The sequence below is a fragment of the Cherax quadricarinatus genome, chromosome 69, assembly GCF_038502225.1.
Source record: "Cherax quadricarinatus isolate ZL_2023a chromosome 69, ASM3850222v1, whole genome shotgun sequence".
Classification (NCBI taxonomy): Eukaryota; Metazoa; Arthropoda; class Malacostraca; order Decapoda; family Parastacidae; genus Cherax; species Cherax quadricarinatus.
Window position 1 is genome coordinate 920,473 of NC_091360.1, and position 17,028 is coordinate 937,500.

Genomic DNA, 17,028 nt, shown 5'->3' on the forward strand with positions numbered 1-17,028 from the left:
ATATACAGCACTGTCAGAAAATGTCTGTCACAAAAAATGCAAATTATTTTCTAGGTTCAGATTTCTAAGATACAGTAATTAACACACTTATAATCACTTTGTACATAGAGATTACACAGTACTCAACAATGGCATTCACTGACTAATACCACCTGATAAAAGGCACAGTTTAATTTCTGTGTACCTTTCCTCCATCCCATCAATATGCTAAACCAGGCAATTAATCTGCAGTTTAATAATTTATAAATTAAATTATACCACTGAAGTTAAATGAAGAAACAATTAAAAAAAATAAAAAAGGAGTGTTTGAAATTATTAAAAGCATTAAGAAAATCTTTAGTACAATGAAGTACTGTACTTGATCCATATTGTTTACAGCATAAATGAATCACAAAACACACTACTAATGATTAATAATATGAAGGCAGTGCTTTAAAGAATCATAATATAAAAGCATTCACATAACATTTCAACCTACTGTAAACAATGTATATAATTATGGGTAAAACATATTCAAAACATCTCGTCAATTCTCAAGAAGGAATCACTTGCAGTATGACAATTCACAGTTTGTCTTACATCGCTCACTTGCGCTGCTTGACAATTGACTCTAGCTTGTCAATTACATTGCTCAGCTGCTCCGTCTTATCGATCTTCAAAAAGATGCCGCTGCGTACTTTGTGCACTGTACACCACCCAGGAACCTCCTTTATCAGCAGATGTATGTGACTGTCCACCTCACCTGAAAGCATTAACAAAAAGTTACTTTAGGGGTATAAAAAGAGAATGGGAAGAGGGATACAGGAAAAAAATTAGAAGTTTTTTGAGCATATATAAATGTTAAGTATGGCACAGCCAATAAGTGGTAAAATGACAAAGCAAAAGGCCTTTACTAGCACTAAGATATTTCACCAACATAAAAGTTCTAGGTAGTAGGTTGGTAGATAGCAACTGCCCAGGGCGGTACTACCGTCCTGCCAAGTGAGTGTAAAACGAAAGCCTGTAATTGTTTTACATGATGGTAGGATTGCTGGTGTCCATTTTTGTCTCAAACATGCAAGGTTTCAGGTACGTCTTGCTACTTCTACTTACACTTAGGTCACACTACACATACATGTACAAGCATATATATACACACCCCTCTGGGTTTTCTTCTATTTTCTTACTAGTTCTTGTTCTTGTTTATTTTCTCTTACCTCCATGGGGAAGTGGAACAGAATTCTTCCTCCGTAAGCCATGCGTGTTGTAGGAGGCGACTAAAATGCCTGGAGCAAGGGGCTAGTAACCTCTTCTCCTGTATATATTACTAAATGTAAAAGGAGAAACTTTCGTTTTTCCTTTTGGGCCACCCCGCCTCGGTGGGATACAGCCAGTGTGTTGAAAGAAAGCTTCAAGTACTTGATAAAACCTCATGTAGGATAAAAAATCATACTAATGAAGATCTAATTCTGCATGTGTTTTTGCCATAAATAAATTTATAGTGTACTTATTTCAAACAAAAATGGAACCAGTAAGTCCGCAGCAATAACTATTTGTATAGCACGAGTACATTACTACACTCTCAAAGACAGACTGTCACCCAGGTGCCTATTTACCGTTAGGTGAATATGGGAAACAGTGTAAGGAAATGTGCTAATAATTTCATCCTGCCCAGGATTGAGCCCAAGTTCTACAGTTGAGGGCTGAAGAACCGACCACAGGACTACGATCTGCCTTATTCAATAATGATTATGCTACACCAAACATTCTTCGTGCCCTATGTACAATACAACATTCATTAAGGCACCTTCCACAACAAAGTTCAATCCCATGTAGGGAAAGAATGTTAATTTGTACTATTCTGGTCTTAAACTGGATATTTTCAAACTCCTGATCTCTTGCTGTCTTTCTTTTATTATTCAAGCAATATAAATAATATTTTTAACAGAGAAATAGTAAAGAACTAGTGTGACAAACTAGTAAACTCCTCAAAACCAGAAACAAAAATTGTTAGTGCCTCTAAAATTAATACAAGTAATGTTCAAAATCCTTCTCTACACACCCCTTCCATTCAAACACAAATCCTCTCTCTGTTTCAAACTCCATATGCATTTGAAAATCCTGGAGCTGTACATTAAACCTATTTGTCCCTCATAATCAAATTAGTAGGCAAAAACATAGTAGGGACTTTATTATCCACTGAATTATTAAAAAATATAAAGAGTGAATGAGAGCTAAAAAAAAAAAAAAAAAAAGTCTCCCAATAGATTACTCAAATAAGAGAAAGACCTAAGTTTACTGTTTAATAATAAGTTAAAAGAACATCAACAAAACATGGTGGTAGCTTACTCTTAAAACCCTTGAGAAACTAACAGTATTATATTATATAGTATTATATACCATTCTTGTACTACTACTACTACTACCACCACCACCTCTTCCTGCCTATATATAGCCGTCCTGCTCCACTTCTGGTTAGTGTGACTTTGTCAATGGTCCAAGTCGGACCGAAACGTCGTCGTAAGCTTCTCTCTTTTATGTGCGGGTTATTTGTGTAACAGTGTGTGACTAGTTATGGGCCCATGTCAGACTGAAAGTCATCATAAGTTTCTTTCTCCTATGTGCTGGATGTGTGTGTATTGTTCCAGTCACAGTATTGTGACTTTTTATTCTTTTTGTAATAATAAAGGTCTCCTTTATCTGTACTTTTATTTCTACAGCACCTCATAAGAATTAAAATTACTTAACATACTTGCACTAAGCATAGAAGAGTAGCTAGCAGTGACTTTTGCAGTCACAACCTCCCAGGGAAGAGCAGCTTTCTTTTCTGTGATAAAAGAGTTACGGATGATCCTGGACATTTCTGGTAATCTAGAGAGCATCTCCAACTCCTTATTTTCGTTGCTGCTTCGGGTCATGTCTCTGGCAGACTTGGCTGCTTCTCTGGCACGAATCTAGAATACCAAAGACAATTAATTACATGTATACTATTATATTCATGGGAAAGTGCTAAACTAAGTGATATATCATTTAGTACCTGAGGAATGGCAAGTAATTAGGTTTGCTACAAGGGTATAGTAGCTAAAACTCCTTAGATCCTGAGAGCCCTTCACCAGCATATGGGTGCATGTACAGAAAATTAAAATATTAACAGTACACAAAATTCAAGAAAAACCATGGGAATACAGGCAGGCCCTGCTTTACAGCGCTTCATTTTATGGTGCTTTGCAAATACGGACATTAAAATTATACACAAAATTTCAGTTATACAGCTCCTGATTCACTATTACAGCATCAACATGCCACTCTCTCTCTGTTTACATCCTCTGTGAGCTCCATGTCTCTCTCAAAAATGTCTGGAAACTTTCCAAAGTTTCAAGTGTTTTAAAGTTATTGAGTATTTTATATACACTCTTTTTGTGTTACAATGACATCTAAGGGTAGTTGTGATAAAAATAGGAGTCATAAGTATCTTACTTTAAGTGCAAAGTTAGAAATGATTAAACTCAGTGAGCAAGGTATGTCTATAGCTAAGATACTACTGATAAGTGTACTTTCATGTACCTGTACCTAAAACTCACACACTGTGCTGGCTTGCAAGTACATTAAAATAACTAAATGGCATTGCTACAAAGGAGTAGTAGCTACAAGTGTCTCACTAGTATTGAAGACACAATAAGCCTAAGTGTTAGATACGAGTGAATGGAAACTAATGGTTTTTGGGGCCTGATGAGCTGTTGGAGTATGAGCAGGGAAACCAGTTAGTTGGACTAGAGTCCTGGAGGTGGGAAGTACAATGCCTGTACTTTAAAGGAGGGGTTTGGGATATTGGCTGTTTGGGGTGACATCTAAACTGTCATATCTGGAAGGCTCTACAAAGACAGTGGTTATGTTCTATTTCTAACTTAATATATGATAGTGTAAACATGTTATCAGGCATTTATATGCATTTAAGAGAAAAAAAGGGCAATTTGCTTTATGACAGTAGCCTGGAACCTAACCTGCCATATAAGCGGGGCCACACTATACCACAACTTAATTATCAGCTATGTACAAAATTCATTTTGGCCTATGATGTTCGTCTAGTGCCATTTGGTACCCTTGGCATATTATTACTGAAGCATACTCTAAACCAGGGCAAAAAAAGTAGAAAAGATGAGGAAAAAAAAAAGTGATACATTGTACATACAGAAGGAAACTTACTTTCTCCAGTAATGAAGTTGAGACACCCTTCAGAGCTATAGATATGTAGGCTGGCGGTGTCGAAGATGCTGGTAGCATCGCAGATTCCACTTTAACAGGAGTCTTTGCTGCAGCTTCTTTTACCGCTTTCTCCATACGATGATTGACAGCAAAGAGGTCCTGTGCCTTATCTAAACAAAACAAGAAATGTGAACTTCAAAACACTAACAAATTTAAATATCTTTACTTACTAAATTCTTTGGGAAATGTGAAATGCCAAAACTAGTATTGCTTTATTAACCATGCAATAAAGATCCCTAATGCCATTTCTTTAATTATGTTTGTTTATCTCTTTTTTACTATTTTAAAAGCTCATATACTTACCAAGAACATCTCTGGCAGTTTCCAGTGTCTCTCTGATTGGTGGTTGGGGCAGAAGAGAGGGCTCAATATCTGGCACATCTTCCAAAGGAAATTCTGGGTGCCATCTCTTTATGTTCATGCCAGAACTCATGATGGGAGGATCCAGGGACTGTTAATAGAAAGTTGTTCTTTTGAAAATGGTATGGAAAGACACTAGACCCCAAGGTGGTGGAGACATACTAGGAATGACTGCAGAATATGGGAAAAAAAAAAAAAAAATTAATGAAAAGAATGACTGGGTACAATACAATTTTTTTTAATCTCAAAAGAAATGCTGCAATCTTAAGACATCTTGCCAATGTACAATAATAAGATAATTACAGCAACTGCAAAGTAACAGAACATAATTTACAAAACAGTTTATGCAATACACCTTAGTAATAGTGGCAGTGGATCAATGGAATGAATTACAAGAGAATGTTAGTATTACAACCATTGGAAATTTAAAAAAACTGTGTGATGAACAATACAGAAGACATGACACCACAAAAATAGAACACTGCTCCTGTAGCTTCAAGTAGATAATTTACAAGTTGATATATGAAACACCTATGCAACATTTGGGTATCTTTATTATTGAAATGTTCTGCCAGCCAGTGGCTTCTTCGGTTCAATGCAGTGAAAGGTGGTAGATGAAGAGGAGTTTGAGGTCATCAGTCCCTCAAACTCCTCATCTTCCACCTTTCTCTGCACTGGACTGAAGAAGCCAGTGGCTGGCAAAACTTTTCCAGAATAAAGATACCCAAATGTTGTACAAGTGTCTTATTTATCAACTTGGATTTCTAAACTATTTATTCACAATTTACAAAAAAAGAAGTCACATTTACCTGAAGGAACTGATCATGATGATCCCTCAGTATATCCACCAGAGAGTTGTGGAAAATATTACGACGCTCTACCATCACTATGGAATCCATCTTGCGAAACTGAAAAGACAACACTTATTAACTTGAAGCACTGCATATCTATAGATATTTTAATAACATTCATCACTGCCTTGTATAAACTATCTTATTTCTTCAAGATGTATAGAATTTAACAAAATATTTTTAAAATCCCTACCTCCATCCTCTTATTCAAGGTCACTTTGGCTCTTGTTGTATAAGAGTATTAGAGCAAATTATTGGTAACAATTTGGAAAAAAAAAAAAAATAAGGAAAGCCTATTTTTTTCTGCGACAGAGCCTGGATGTCCACCGAGTTCAGTGGTGAAAAGTCCTCTACAGTTCTGACAGAGGTAAAAAAAAAAAAAATTCCCAAGATTTACCACAATAGTTGCCATCTGGATACTCTACCTTTATACCTTTGAAGAGTTTCAAGAGTTTAACTACTCTTGGAGCCCAGCCATGGGCCAGGCTCGTCCAGTTCTTGCCTGATCAACCAGGCAAGCTGTTGCTGCTGGAGGCCCAATGCCCCACATATCCATCACAGCCTGGTTGATCTGGCACCTGACGATACTTGTCCAGTTTCCTCTTGAAGGATTCTGCACTTGTTCCAGCCATGTTTCTGATATCTTCTGGTAAGATGCGGAATAGTCTGGGACCCCGGATGTTGATACAATGTTCCCTTATTGTCCCCACCGCACCCCTGCTCCTCACTGGGTATATTTTACACTTCCTTTCATATCTCTCACTCCAGTATGTTACGGCAGTGTGCAGATTTGGGACCAGGTCCTTGAGTACTTTCCAGGAATATATTACCATGTCTCTCTCTCCTCCACTCCAATGAGTACATGTTCAAGACTCAATGCAAGCTATAACAGTCTCTGTATTTGTTCCAGCTCTGATATTTCTCTTGCTTTGAATAGCGCCATCCGCACTGAGCAATATTCTAAATGAGGGAACACTAGCAATTTGAAGAGTGTCACCATTGGCAAACAACGTTTTCCTATCTTCATTATTCCACGGAATACGAAGATGTTCAGGGTATCTATATCCATGTTTTTTAGTAATACAATAAATACATGATATGTATACAAATATACACATGTACTGTTTTTCCAGGACTTGAATTCTGGAGGTGGGAAGTATAGTGCCTATACTCTGAAGGAGAAACGAGGATGTTGCAGTGCAGATGGCCATCTCAACAGTAACATCAACACACTTCTGACAAGACAGATCCTGAGCCAAGGGGTATGAGCTGTGAGGAGAGGGTAATGGAATTGAAGCTAATAACACAGGAGGACAAAAGGCCAGAAAGACATGATAATCAGCACACAAAATACTCAAATGAATTCATAGGGTAGATAGGAACAGGCTGCTTGAAAGGCTGGAAACAAGTACAGTGGACCCCCGCATAACGATATTAATCCGTTCCTGAGAGTTCATTGTTATGCAAAATTATCGTTATGCGAATGAATTTTCCCCATAAGAAATAATGGAAATCAAATTTATCCGTGTAAGACACCCAAAAGTATGAAAAAATTTTTTTACCACATGAAATATACATTTTCCTACACACAAAGAGAAGGATACATGCACAATAGTATATTGCGCATGTACTACTCTACTAAATGAAGAATAAATGACACTTACCTTTATTGAAGATGCAGCAATGACTGATGAGACACTGTGTCCTGGGAGTGCCTTTTCCTCCTGAGTACTGTAGGTCCTGTTTGGCATTTTCTTCCAGAACAGGCCTTATCACACTGTGTATGCCACTACGATTCTTAAATCTCTCAAACCAACCTTTGCTGGCTTTAAATTCACCAATATGAGCACTAGTTCCAGGCATTTTTCCCTGTTCACCTGGGTGTTAGTTGACTGGTGTGGGTTGCATCCTGGGAGACAAGATTAAGGACCCCAATGAAAATAAGTTAGACAGTCTTCGATGACACTGACTTTTTTGGGTTATCCTGGGTGGCTAACCCTCTGGGGTTAATTGTTTCTTGGTATTCTCAATAAGCCACACCAACAACGGTGCTACAGCAGCAGCAGCAGCAGCAGCTGACAGTGCTACAGCAGCAGCAGTAGCAGCTGACAGTGCTACAGCAGCAGCAGTAGCAGCAGCTGACAGTGCTCCAGCAGCAGCAGCAGCAGCAGCTGACAGTGCTACAGCAGCAGCTGACAGTGCTACAGCAGCAGCAGACAGTGCTACAGCAGCAGCAGACAGTGCTACAGCAGCAGCAGACAGTGCTACAGCAGCAGCAGACGGTACTACAGCAGCAGACGGTACTACAGCAGCAGCAGCAGACGGTGCTACAGCAGCAGCAGCAGCAGCTGATGGTGCTACAGCAGCAGCAGCAGCTGATGGTGCTACAGCAGCAGCTGACAGTGCTACAGCAGCAGCAGCTGACAGTGCTACAGCAGCAGCAGCAGCTGACAGTGCTACAGCAGCAGCAGCAGCTGACAGTGCTACAGCAGCAGCAGCAGCTGACAGTGCTACAGCAGCAGCAGCAGCTGACTGTGCTACAGCAGCAGCAGCAGCAGCTGACAGTGCTACAGCAGCAGCAGCAGCAGCTGACAGTGCTACAGCAGCAGCAGCAGCAGCAGCTGACAGTGCTACAGCAGCAGCAGACAGTGCTACAGCAGCAGCAGATGGTACTACAGCAGCAGCAGCAGCAGCAACAGCTGATGGTGGTACAGCAGCAGCAGCAGCAGCTGATGGTGGTACAGCAGCAGCAGCAGCAGCTGATGGTGGTACAGCAGCAGCAGCAGCAGCTGATGGTGGTACAGCAGCAGCAGCAGCAGCAGCAGCAGCAGCAGCTGATGGTGGTACAGCAGCAGCAGCAGCTGATGGTGGTACAGCAGCAGCAGCAGCTGACTACTACAGCAGCAGCAGCATCAGCAGTTGACCATGGTACCACAGTATTTCGATAATATTTCTCACCTTTTTTACCACAGGGTTGGCACTAGAAGCTTTCTTGGGGCCCATGGTCACTTATTTTGCAGATAAAATCACCAAAAACGCTATAATAATACGAAATGTTCCGATTGTATGCTTGGATGTTACCGCGGAGGCTGGCTTGTAAACAATGCCACCGGCGGAACATGTGAGGCTGGCTCAGGCCTCACATAGACGCGTCTCGGACGAATAGCGTTGAGTGGGTTTTTTAGCGGTATGCGAGGCAAAATCTTAGCGATAAAATGTATCGGTATGCGGATTTAACGTTATGTGATGCCAACGGTATGCGGGGGTCCACTGTACTTGGGAGTCGCAGTTGAAAGATGAAGACACAGATGAGCCACAAAGATGTAAGGAAGTATTTCTTCAATCTCAGAGTGGTCAGGAAGTGAAATATGCTCAGTACAAAAGTGGTGGAAACAGGCTTCACACAGTTTAAAGAATAGGTACTAATGTTATGAATGAAAAGTGTTGGATGTCCTAGCCCTCAGCAAAACCAAGCTGAAGGGGGTAGGCAAGTTTCAGGGGGGAGAAATAAATGGGATTAAGTCAGGAGCATCAGAGAGTTAAGAGCTATGGAAGGGGTAGCAATAATGTTGAAGGATCAGTTATGGAAGGAGAAAAGGGAATATAAGTGTGTAAATTCAAGGATTATGTGGATTAAAATAAGGGTTGGATGTGAAAAGTGAATCATAATAAGTGTGTATGCACCTGGAGGAGAAGAGAAGAGTGTAGAGAGAGAGATTTTGGAAGATGTTAAGTGATTGTATAGGAACCTTTGAACCAAGTGAGAGTAATTGTGGTAGGGGACCCAAATGCTAAAGTAGAAGAAACATTTAGAGAGGGTGTGGTAGGTAAGTTTGGGGTGCCAGGTGTAAATGATAATGGAAGCCCTTTGATTGAACTTTCTATAGAGGGGTTTAGTTATAGGTAATACATATTTTATGAAAAAGAGGATAAATAAGTATACAAGAATGATGTAGGATGTAATGACAGTAGTTTGTTAGACTACGTATTGGTAGATAAAAGATTATTGAGTAGACTTCAGGATGTACATGTTTAGAGAGGGGCCACAGATATATCAGATTACTTTTTAGTTGTAGCTACAGAGAATGTAAAAGGTAGATGGGATAAAAGGAAAATAGAAGCAGCAAGCAAGAGACAGGTGAAGGTTTATAAACTAAAAGAGGAGGCAGCTGGGGTAAGATATAAACAACTATTGGAGGATAGATGGGCTAGTGAGAGTATAGGTAATGGGGTTGAACACGTATGGGATAGGTTTAAGAATGTAGTGTTAGTGTTTTCAGCAGAAGTTTGTAATTACAAGAAATTGGGTGCAGGAAGGAAGAAGAGCAGTTGGTGGAATGATGATGTAAAGAATGTAGTAAGGGAGAAAAAGTTAGCATATGAGAGGTTTTTACAAAGTAGAAGTGATGCAAGAAGGGAAGAGTATATGGAGAGAACAAGAGAAGTTAAAAGTGGTGAAGCAATATAAAAAGAGCAAATGAGAGAGTAGGTGAGAAGTTATCAACAAATTTTATTGAAAATAAGAAAAAGTTTGGAGAGAGATTAATAAGTTCAGGAAGCCTAGGGAACAAATTGATTTGACAGTTAAAAAATAGGAGAGGAGAGTTTTGAAATGGAGTTAGAGGAATCAGGAAGATGGAGGGAATATTTTGAGGAATTGTTTAATGTTGACGAAGATAGGGAAGCTGTGATTTTGTATATAGGGCAAGGAGGAATAACATCTTGTGGAAGTGAGGAAGAGCCAGTTGTAAGTGTGGGGGAAGTTCGTGAGGCAGTGGGTAGAATGAAAAGGGGTAAGGCAACTGGGACTGATGGGATAAAGATAGAAATCTTAAAAGCAGGTGAGGATATAGTTTTGGAGTGGTTGGTGCTATTATTAAAAAAATGTATGGAAGAGGGTAAGGTACCTAGGGACTGGCAGAGAGCATGCATAGTTCTTTTGTATAAAGGCAAAGGGGTCAAAAGAGAGTGCAGGTGTATGGTGTAGGAGGTAGGTTACTGAAAGCAGTGAAGAGTTTTTATGAGGATAGTGAGGCTCAAGTTAGAGTATGTAGGAAAGAGGGAAATTATTTCCCAGTAAAAGTAGGCCTTAGACAAGGATGTATGATGTCACCGTGGTTGTTTAATATATTTATAGATGGGGTTGTCAGAGAAGTGAATGCGAGGGTCTTGGCAAGAGGTGTGGAGTTAAAAGATAAAGAATCTAACAGAGTGGGAGTTGTCACAGTTGCAATTTGCTGATGACACTGTGCTTTTGGGAGATTCTGAAGAGAAGTTGCAGAGGTTGGTGGATGAATTAGGTAGGGTATGTAAAAGAAGAAAATTACAAGTGAATATAGGAAAGAGTAAGGTGATGAGGATAACAAAAAGATCAGGTGATGAAAGATTGGATATCAGATTGGAGGGAGAGAGTATGGAGGAGGTGAATGTATTCATATATTTAGGAGTGGACACGTCAGCAGATGGGTCTATGAAGGACGCGGTGAATCATAGAACTGACGAGGGGAAAAGGGCGAGGGAAAAAGGGTGAGGGGAAAAGGGCGAGAGGTGCACATAGGAGTCTATGGAGACAGAACTTTGTCCGTGGAAGCAAAGAGGGTAATGTATGAGAGAATAGTTATACCAACACTCTTATATGGGTGTAAAGCATGGGTGGTGAATGTTGCAACAAGGAAAAGGCTGGAGGCAGTGGAGATGTCATGTCTGAGGGCCATGTGTGGTGTGAATATAATGCAGTGAATTCATAGTTTGGAAATTAGGAGGAGGTGCGGGATTACCAAAACTATTATCCTGAGGGCCGAGGAGGGGTTGCTGAGGTGGTTCGGACATGTAGAGAGAATGGAACAAAACAGAATGACTTGGAGAGTGTAAAAATCTGTAGTGGAGGGAAGGCAGGGTAGGGGTCAGCCAAAGAAAGGTTGGAGGGAGGGGGGTAAAGGTGGTTTTGAGTGCGAGGGGCTTGGACTTGATAGGAGTGAATGGAGACTAATGGGTTTTAATACTTGATGTGCTGTTGGAGTGTGAGCAAAGTAACATTCATGAAGGGATTCAGGGAAACCAGCAGGCCAGACTTGAGTACTGGAGATAGGAAGTACACTGGAAGTACACTCTGAAGGAGGGGTGTTACTGTTGTAGTTTTATAACTGTAGTGTAAAGCACCCCTCTGGCAAGACAGTGATGGAGTGAATGATAAAAGTTTTTCTTTTTCGAGCCACCCTGCCTTGGTAGGAATCAGCCGATGTGTTAATAATAATAATAAAATACCATAGGGCCCCAGAGGCAAGGAGGGAGTAAATCTGGCAAGCAGAAAGTCGAGAGGTAGAGCCAGGTACTAAGACTCGAACCTTTAAAACTACACAAGTACAGCAAATGAATAACAGTGAATGCATTTCAACTCCTTTTTTGGGGTCACCTCAACTCAAGAGATGGTCGGAGAGTTAAACTAGCATGGAGATATGATAAAATATCAGTTGCCAGACAGCTGTGCCATGTTTGAAAATCTGAGGAAAAAAAAAAAAACCCATTCTGAACTCTTGGAGACTTTTCACAACTGAACTTAAACTCAGTGAATATAAAGGTAAATCAACAGAACAAACAAGCTTTCCCTATTAATTTCCCATCTGATACCTAATGCTAATGTACTATTATGCCATCTAAAAATATGGAATAAATTTATTTGTTACCTATATGTTAATATGTCAATATTTAACCCACCTTGAGTTGCTGAGGATGATCAACTTCATGAAACTTCATAGCAAGGTTTTGGGTGGACAACGGCTTGTAGTTCATGTTGCAAGAGAGTGTTAATTGGTATTGATTTTTGGGTTCAGTTCCAATGCCTGCAAAACAGACTTCAATGATAATATTTCTTTCTGCAAAGCCTGGGACTAAAGTTGCTACATTCCATAGTTGTTCATCACAACAGACTTCATTATGTACAATATTAAACTAAGTTAATTTGAAGTACAGTAGAACCCCTGTATCCACTGATTCAGTATCTGCAGTTTACTGTGGCCCAAAAAATACCTCTTACACAAAAATAGAGAAGCTGGCAGTAATTCAAAGCCTAAGAGAATCCACAAAGTGTTTCCCATCAGTGAAAAAGTGATAATTCTCCACTTATCGTGTACAATTTAGCAATTAAACTTTATAATAGGTTATGTATAAGGCTTATTAACAGTAGTAGGTTGGTAGACAGCAACCGCCCAGGGAGGTACTACCGTCCTGCCTAGCGAGTGTAAAACGAAAGCCTGCAATTGTTTTAAACAATGGTAGGATTGCTGTTTTTTTTTTTTTTTTTTGGTCTCTCATACACATGCAAGACTTCAGGTACGTCTTGCTACTTCTACTTACACTTAGGTCACACTACACATACATGTACAAGCATATATATACACACACCTCTGGGTTTTCTTCTATTTTCTTTCTAGTTTATTTCCTCTTACCTCCATGGGGAAGTGGAACAAATTCTTCCTCCATAAGCCATGCATGTTGTAAGAGGCGACCAAAATGCCGGGAGCAAGGGGCTAGTAACCCCTTTTCCTGTATATATTACTAAATGTAAAAGGAGAAACTTTCATTTTTCCTTTGGGGCCACCCCGCCTCAGTGGGATAAAGCCGATTTGTTAAAAAAAAAAAATAATAAAAAAAAAAAAAATAAATAAATAGGACATACATGTATATAGGGTCTGCTAATATCACAGTTTGGGTATTCATGGCAGGTCCTTGGAACTTATCCCTCGCAGATACGGTGGTCCTACTGTACTAATACTTTCTTCTTTCAATGCACCGGCCATGTCCCACTGAGACGGGGGTGGCCCAAAAAGAAAAACGAAAGTTTCTTCTTTTACATTTAGCAATATATACAGGAGAAGGCATTACTAGCCCCTTGCTCCCGGTATTTTAGTCGACTCTTATGACATGCATGGCTTACGAAGGAAGAATTCCATTACTGAAAAAATTCATTTAACCATTTACAAATTATTTACACACAGAAAACACCCAAAAACAAAATAATTGTCATGCATTTCACAATAGAGTAAATTAAATTTTACCTGTATTTTTGGTATTTCTAATGTTTTCTTGCTTGAAGAAATACGCTAGAGGAAACACAGTCTTGACTTGCCCAAGGTAATGCTCATGCATCGTTCTGTTGGATGTGCAACAGTTACCAAGGTGTTAAAACATAAAACATTTAGTCATGTACAAACAAGCCTCACTGATGTCAATACTGTATAACACATCAAAACATAATTTAAAATATTTATAGTCACTTCATTCTGATTTCTTTCCCACTAACCAAAATATAAGTTTTGGTACTGAAAAAAATATTGAAAATGAAGATAGTCTCCAACCCCTGAAAAAGCAATGTCACTGGCCTAAATTAATTTACAATGAAATAAATTTTTCGTTCATTCATCCCATCTTGAACCATTCTGGCACTGAGCACAGTCTCATGCCATTTTATATTGTTAACTATCTACACTCCCCGCCCTCTCCATCAACCTATCTTTCCTACCTTTACTAAAAATCTTTGAGGTTCAACATAGCTGTAAATAATTCTACAAGTTTTCCTTCACTGTGTATTGCTCACCATCTTCCCCTTGATTACTTGAAAACAAACCATCTTGAAAACAAACCCTCTTAAATTCTTAGTTCTAAAGAACTAGCAATTTAACCCCTTGACTGTCGCAACCCCCAATCCTGAGGTGTCTCCTGGTGTCACAAAATTTAAAAAAAAAAAAAATTATCTTTTCTTATGAAATGATAGAGAATCTTTTCCCGATTGTAATGACACCAAAAAAACGAAATTTGATGGAAAACTTACGGAATTATGCTCTCGGGAAGTTAGCGACCTCGGCGATATTTACAAATCAGCAATTTCGCCCACTTTGAGCCCTATTTTTGGCTAATTCCGTAGTTCCAGTCGACCAAACTCATAGCTATTTCTTTAGAACTCCATTTTTTCTATCGATTGAGTACAAGAAACTGCCCATTTACTGATTTCAACTACCCAATAATGTGGTCAGAAATTTGCAATTTGGCCAATTTCACGAAAATTAAAAAATATGACAATTTCAAAATAAGGTCCAGAATAAACAATGCAGACATTCCTGGCTCTAAAATAACATTTTCTTTGTTCATCAGTCATGTCTCCAGGCCCCTCTGATATTACTCTTGCTTTCTATTTTGAATTTTTATTCAAACAAAAAATAGAAGACTTACTATTATGCAGACTACTGCAATACTGTAATAATTGTATAAATAACATCAACCCATTCATGACTGCATATTAGAATGGCTAGTTGGACATTTATTGGACAATGACATCATTTGTTTACTTTTGAACATTGGCAAAAATCAAACATTTCCCCTACTTTGAGCTCCATTTCCAGGTTCTTTTTATAGTAAAATCAATCAAAATCACGTCTATTTCTATAATATGTTTTCCATTCTATCAAATGAGACCAAGAAAACGAGAATACAACCATAAATACTATACGAAAATAGACCACAAATTCGGCATTTTAATTAAAAAAAAAAAACGGTCAGTTTTTTTTTCTCATTATGCACTGCGTGCTCCAGGATTTTTTTATATGGTGCACACTGACCACACAGATACATTCTCTCACATGTGGGCCTACCAGCTTTCTCCTGCTTGATTTGAAGCCGCTAGAATTTATGAGTGTATATACGTCAAACACGGTACCTCGTAAGACGTATATATACGGCCGCGACAGTCAAAGGGTTAAGATGGTTCCTTAGCTAAATATCAACTAGTGCCACATCACGAGCTACTGTACTTATTTTCTCCAACTATAAGACCTTTACATTACGTATATGGAATACTCAATACAGTGGACCCCCGGTTAACGATTTTAATCCGTGCAAGAGGGGTAATTGTTATGCGAAATAATCGCTATGTGAATGAATTTTCCCCATAAGAAATAATGGAAATCAAATTAATCCGTGCAAGACACCCAAAAGTATGAAAAAAAAATTTTTACCACATGAAATATACATTTTCCCACACACAAAGAGAAGGATACATGCACAATAGTAGAGTAGTACATGCACAGTATATATTGTGCATGTACTAGTCTACTAAATGAAGAATAAATGACACTTACCTTTATTGAAGATGCAGCAATGACTGATGAGACACTGTGTCCTGGGAGTGCCTTTTCCTCCTGAGTACTGTAGGTCCTGTTTGGCATTTTCTTCCAGAACAGGCCTTATCACACTGTGTATGCCACTACGATTCTTAAATCTCTCAAACCAACCTTTGCTGGCTTTAAATTCACCAATATGAGCACTAGTTCCAGGCATTTTTCCCTGTTCACCTGGGTGTTAGTCGACTTGTGTGGGTTGCATCCTGGGAGACAAGATTAAGGACCCCAATGGAAATAAGTTAGACAGTCTTCGATGACACTGACTTTTTTGGGTTATCCTGGGTGGCAAATCCTCTGGGGTTAATTGTTTCTTGGTATTCTCAATAAGCCACACCAACAACGGTGCTACAGCAGCAGCAGCAGCTGACAGTGCAGCAGCAGCAGCAGCTGTACCACCAATAGTAGCGATGGTTGATTGGGGTTTATTATACAACCTGGCCAGCTCGGAGACATGCACTCCACTTTCATACTTATCAATGATCTTTTTCTTCATCTCTATTGTAATTCTCACCCTTATTGCTGTAGGGTTGGCACTAGAAGCTTTCTTGGGGCCCATGGTCACTTATTTTCCAGAAAAAGCACCGAAAACACTGTAATAATACGAAATATTCCGATTGTATGCTTGGATGTTACCGCGGAGGCTGGCTGGTAAACAATGCCACCGGCGGAACATGTGAGCGCGTCTCGGACGAAAATCGGTAAGCGGGTTTTTAAGCGGTATGTGAGGCAAAATTTTTGCAATTAAAGTAAGCGGTATGCGAAATAATCGCTATGTGATGCCATCGTTATGCGGGGGTCCACTGTATTTACATTTTCTTTGCTCATTCTTCAAATTCTTCTATCTACGTTTCATTAATGCTCTCATTAACACATGCTAGTTAGTGCAAGTTATTATTGCAGAAGGATATATTATATCAACCTATATATGGAATTCTTTTTTTCACAAATACCTCAGGTGTTCCTACACACGTCTTTGGATTAATATAAGACATCCAAAATGAGTGGAGTGGAGAAATGTAGCCTCCAAAAAGAGTAATACTTCAGTCAAACAAAAATTTAATAAACCTGCATATACCTTCTCAACATTTCCTGTACAGCTGGCTTCAGTTTACTATATGTTATTACTTCCTGTCTGTTATGGAGGAGAGAAACAACAGTGTCAACAGCCCGGAACACTTCCTTCACAAAGCGGTATTTATATGGTAGCACAAGTTCCTCAGATGGCTTTTCTACCAAATGCTGGAAGCGTTCATATGCAGGAGCTTTAATTGGAGTCTTGTTTGGAGTTTTCACAGGAGTTTTCTGGGGACTGAAAGAGAATGTTAGTCCAGTAAGGTCAAACTGAACTAGCAACTGTAATGCTGTAATTTACGGCATAAGCAGTCAACAGTAGCCATTAACAT

General features: G+C 39.2%; 1 protein-coding gene across 1 annotated transcript in view; it reads right to left on the reverse strand.

Annotated features, from left to right (window-relative positions):
- Nucleotides 1-400: 400 nt before the first annotated feature.
- dup (double parked) overlaps nt 401-17,028 on the reverse strand; it is a 28,963-nt gene continuing 12,335 nt past the window's right edge. The window contains exons 4-11 of the mRNA XM_070099802.1: nt 16,701-16,934; nt 13,508-13,602; nt 12,168-12,292; nt 5,412-5,510; nt 4,546-4,693; nt 4,183-4,352; nt 2,732-2,933; nt 401-742 (exon numbers count right to left, since the gene is read on the reverse strand). Of these exons, the coding sequence (XP_069955903.1) occupies nt 585-742; nt 2,732-2,933; nt 4,183-4,352; nt 4,546-4,693; nt 5,412-5,510; nt 12,168-12,292; nt 13,508-13,602; nt 16,701-16,934 (1,231 nt within the window). The 3' untranslated portion in view covers nt 401-584. The remainder of the gene's footprint in view (nt 743-2,731; nt 2,934-4,182; nt 4,353-4,545; nt 4,694-5,411; nt 5,511-12,167; nt 12,293-13,507; nt 13,603-16,700; nt 16,935-17,028) is intronic.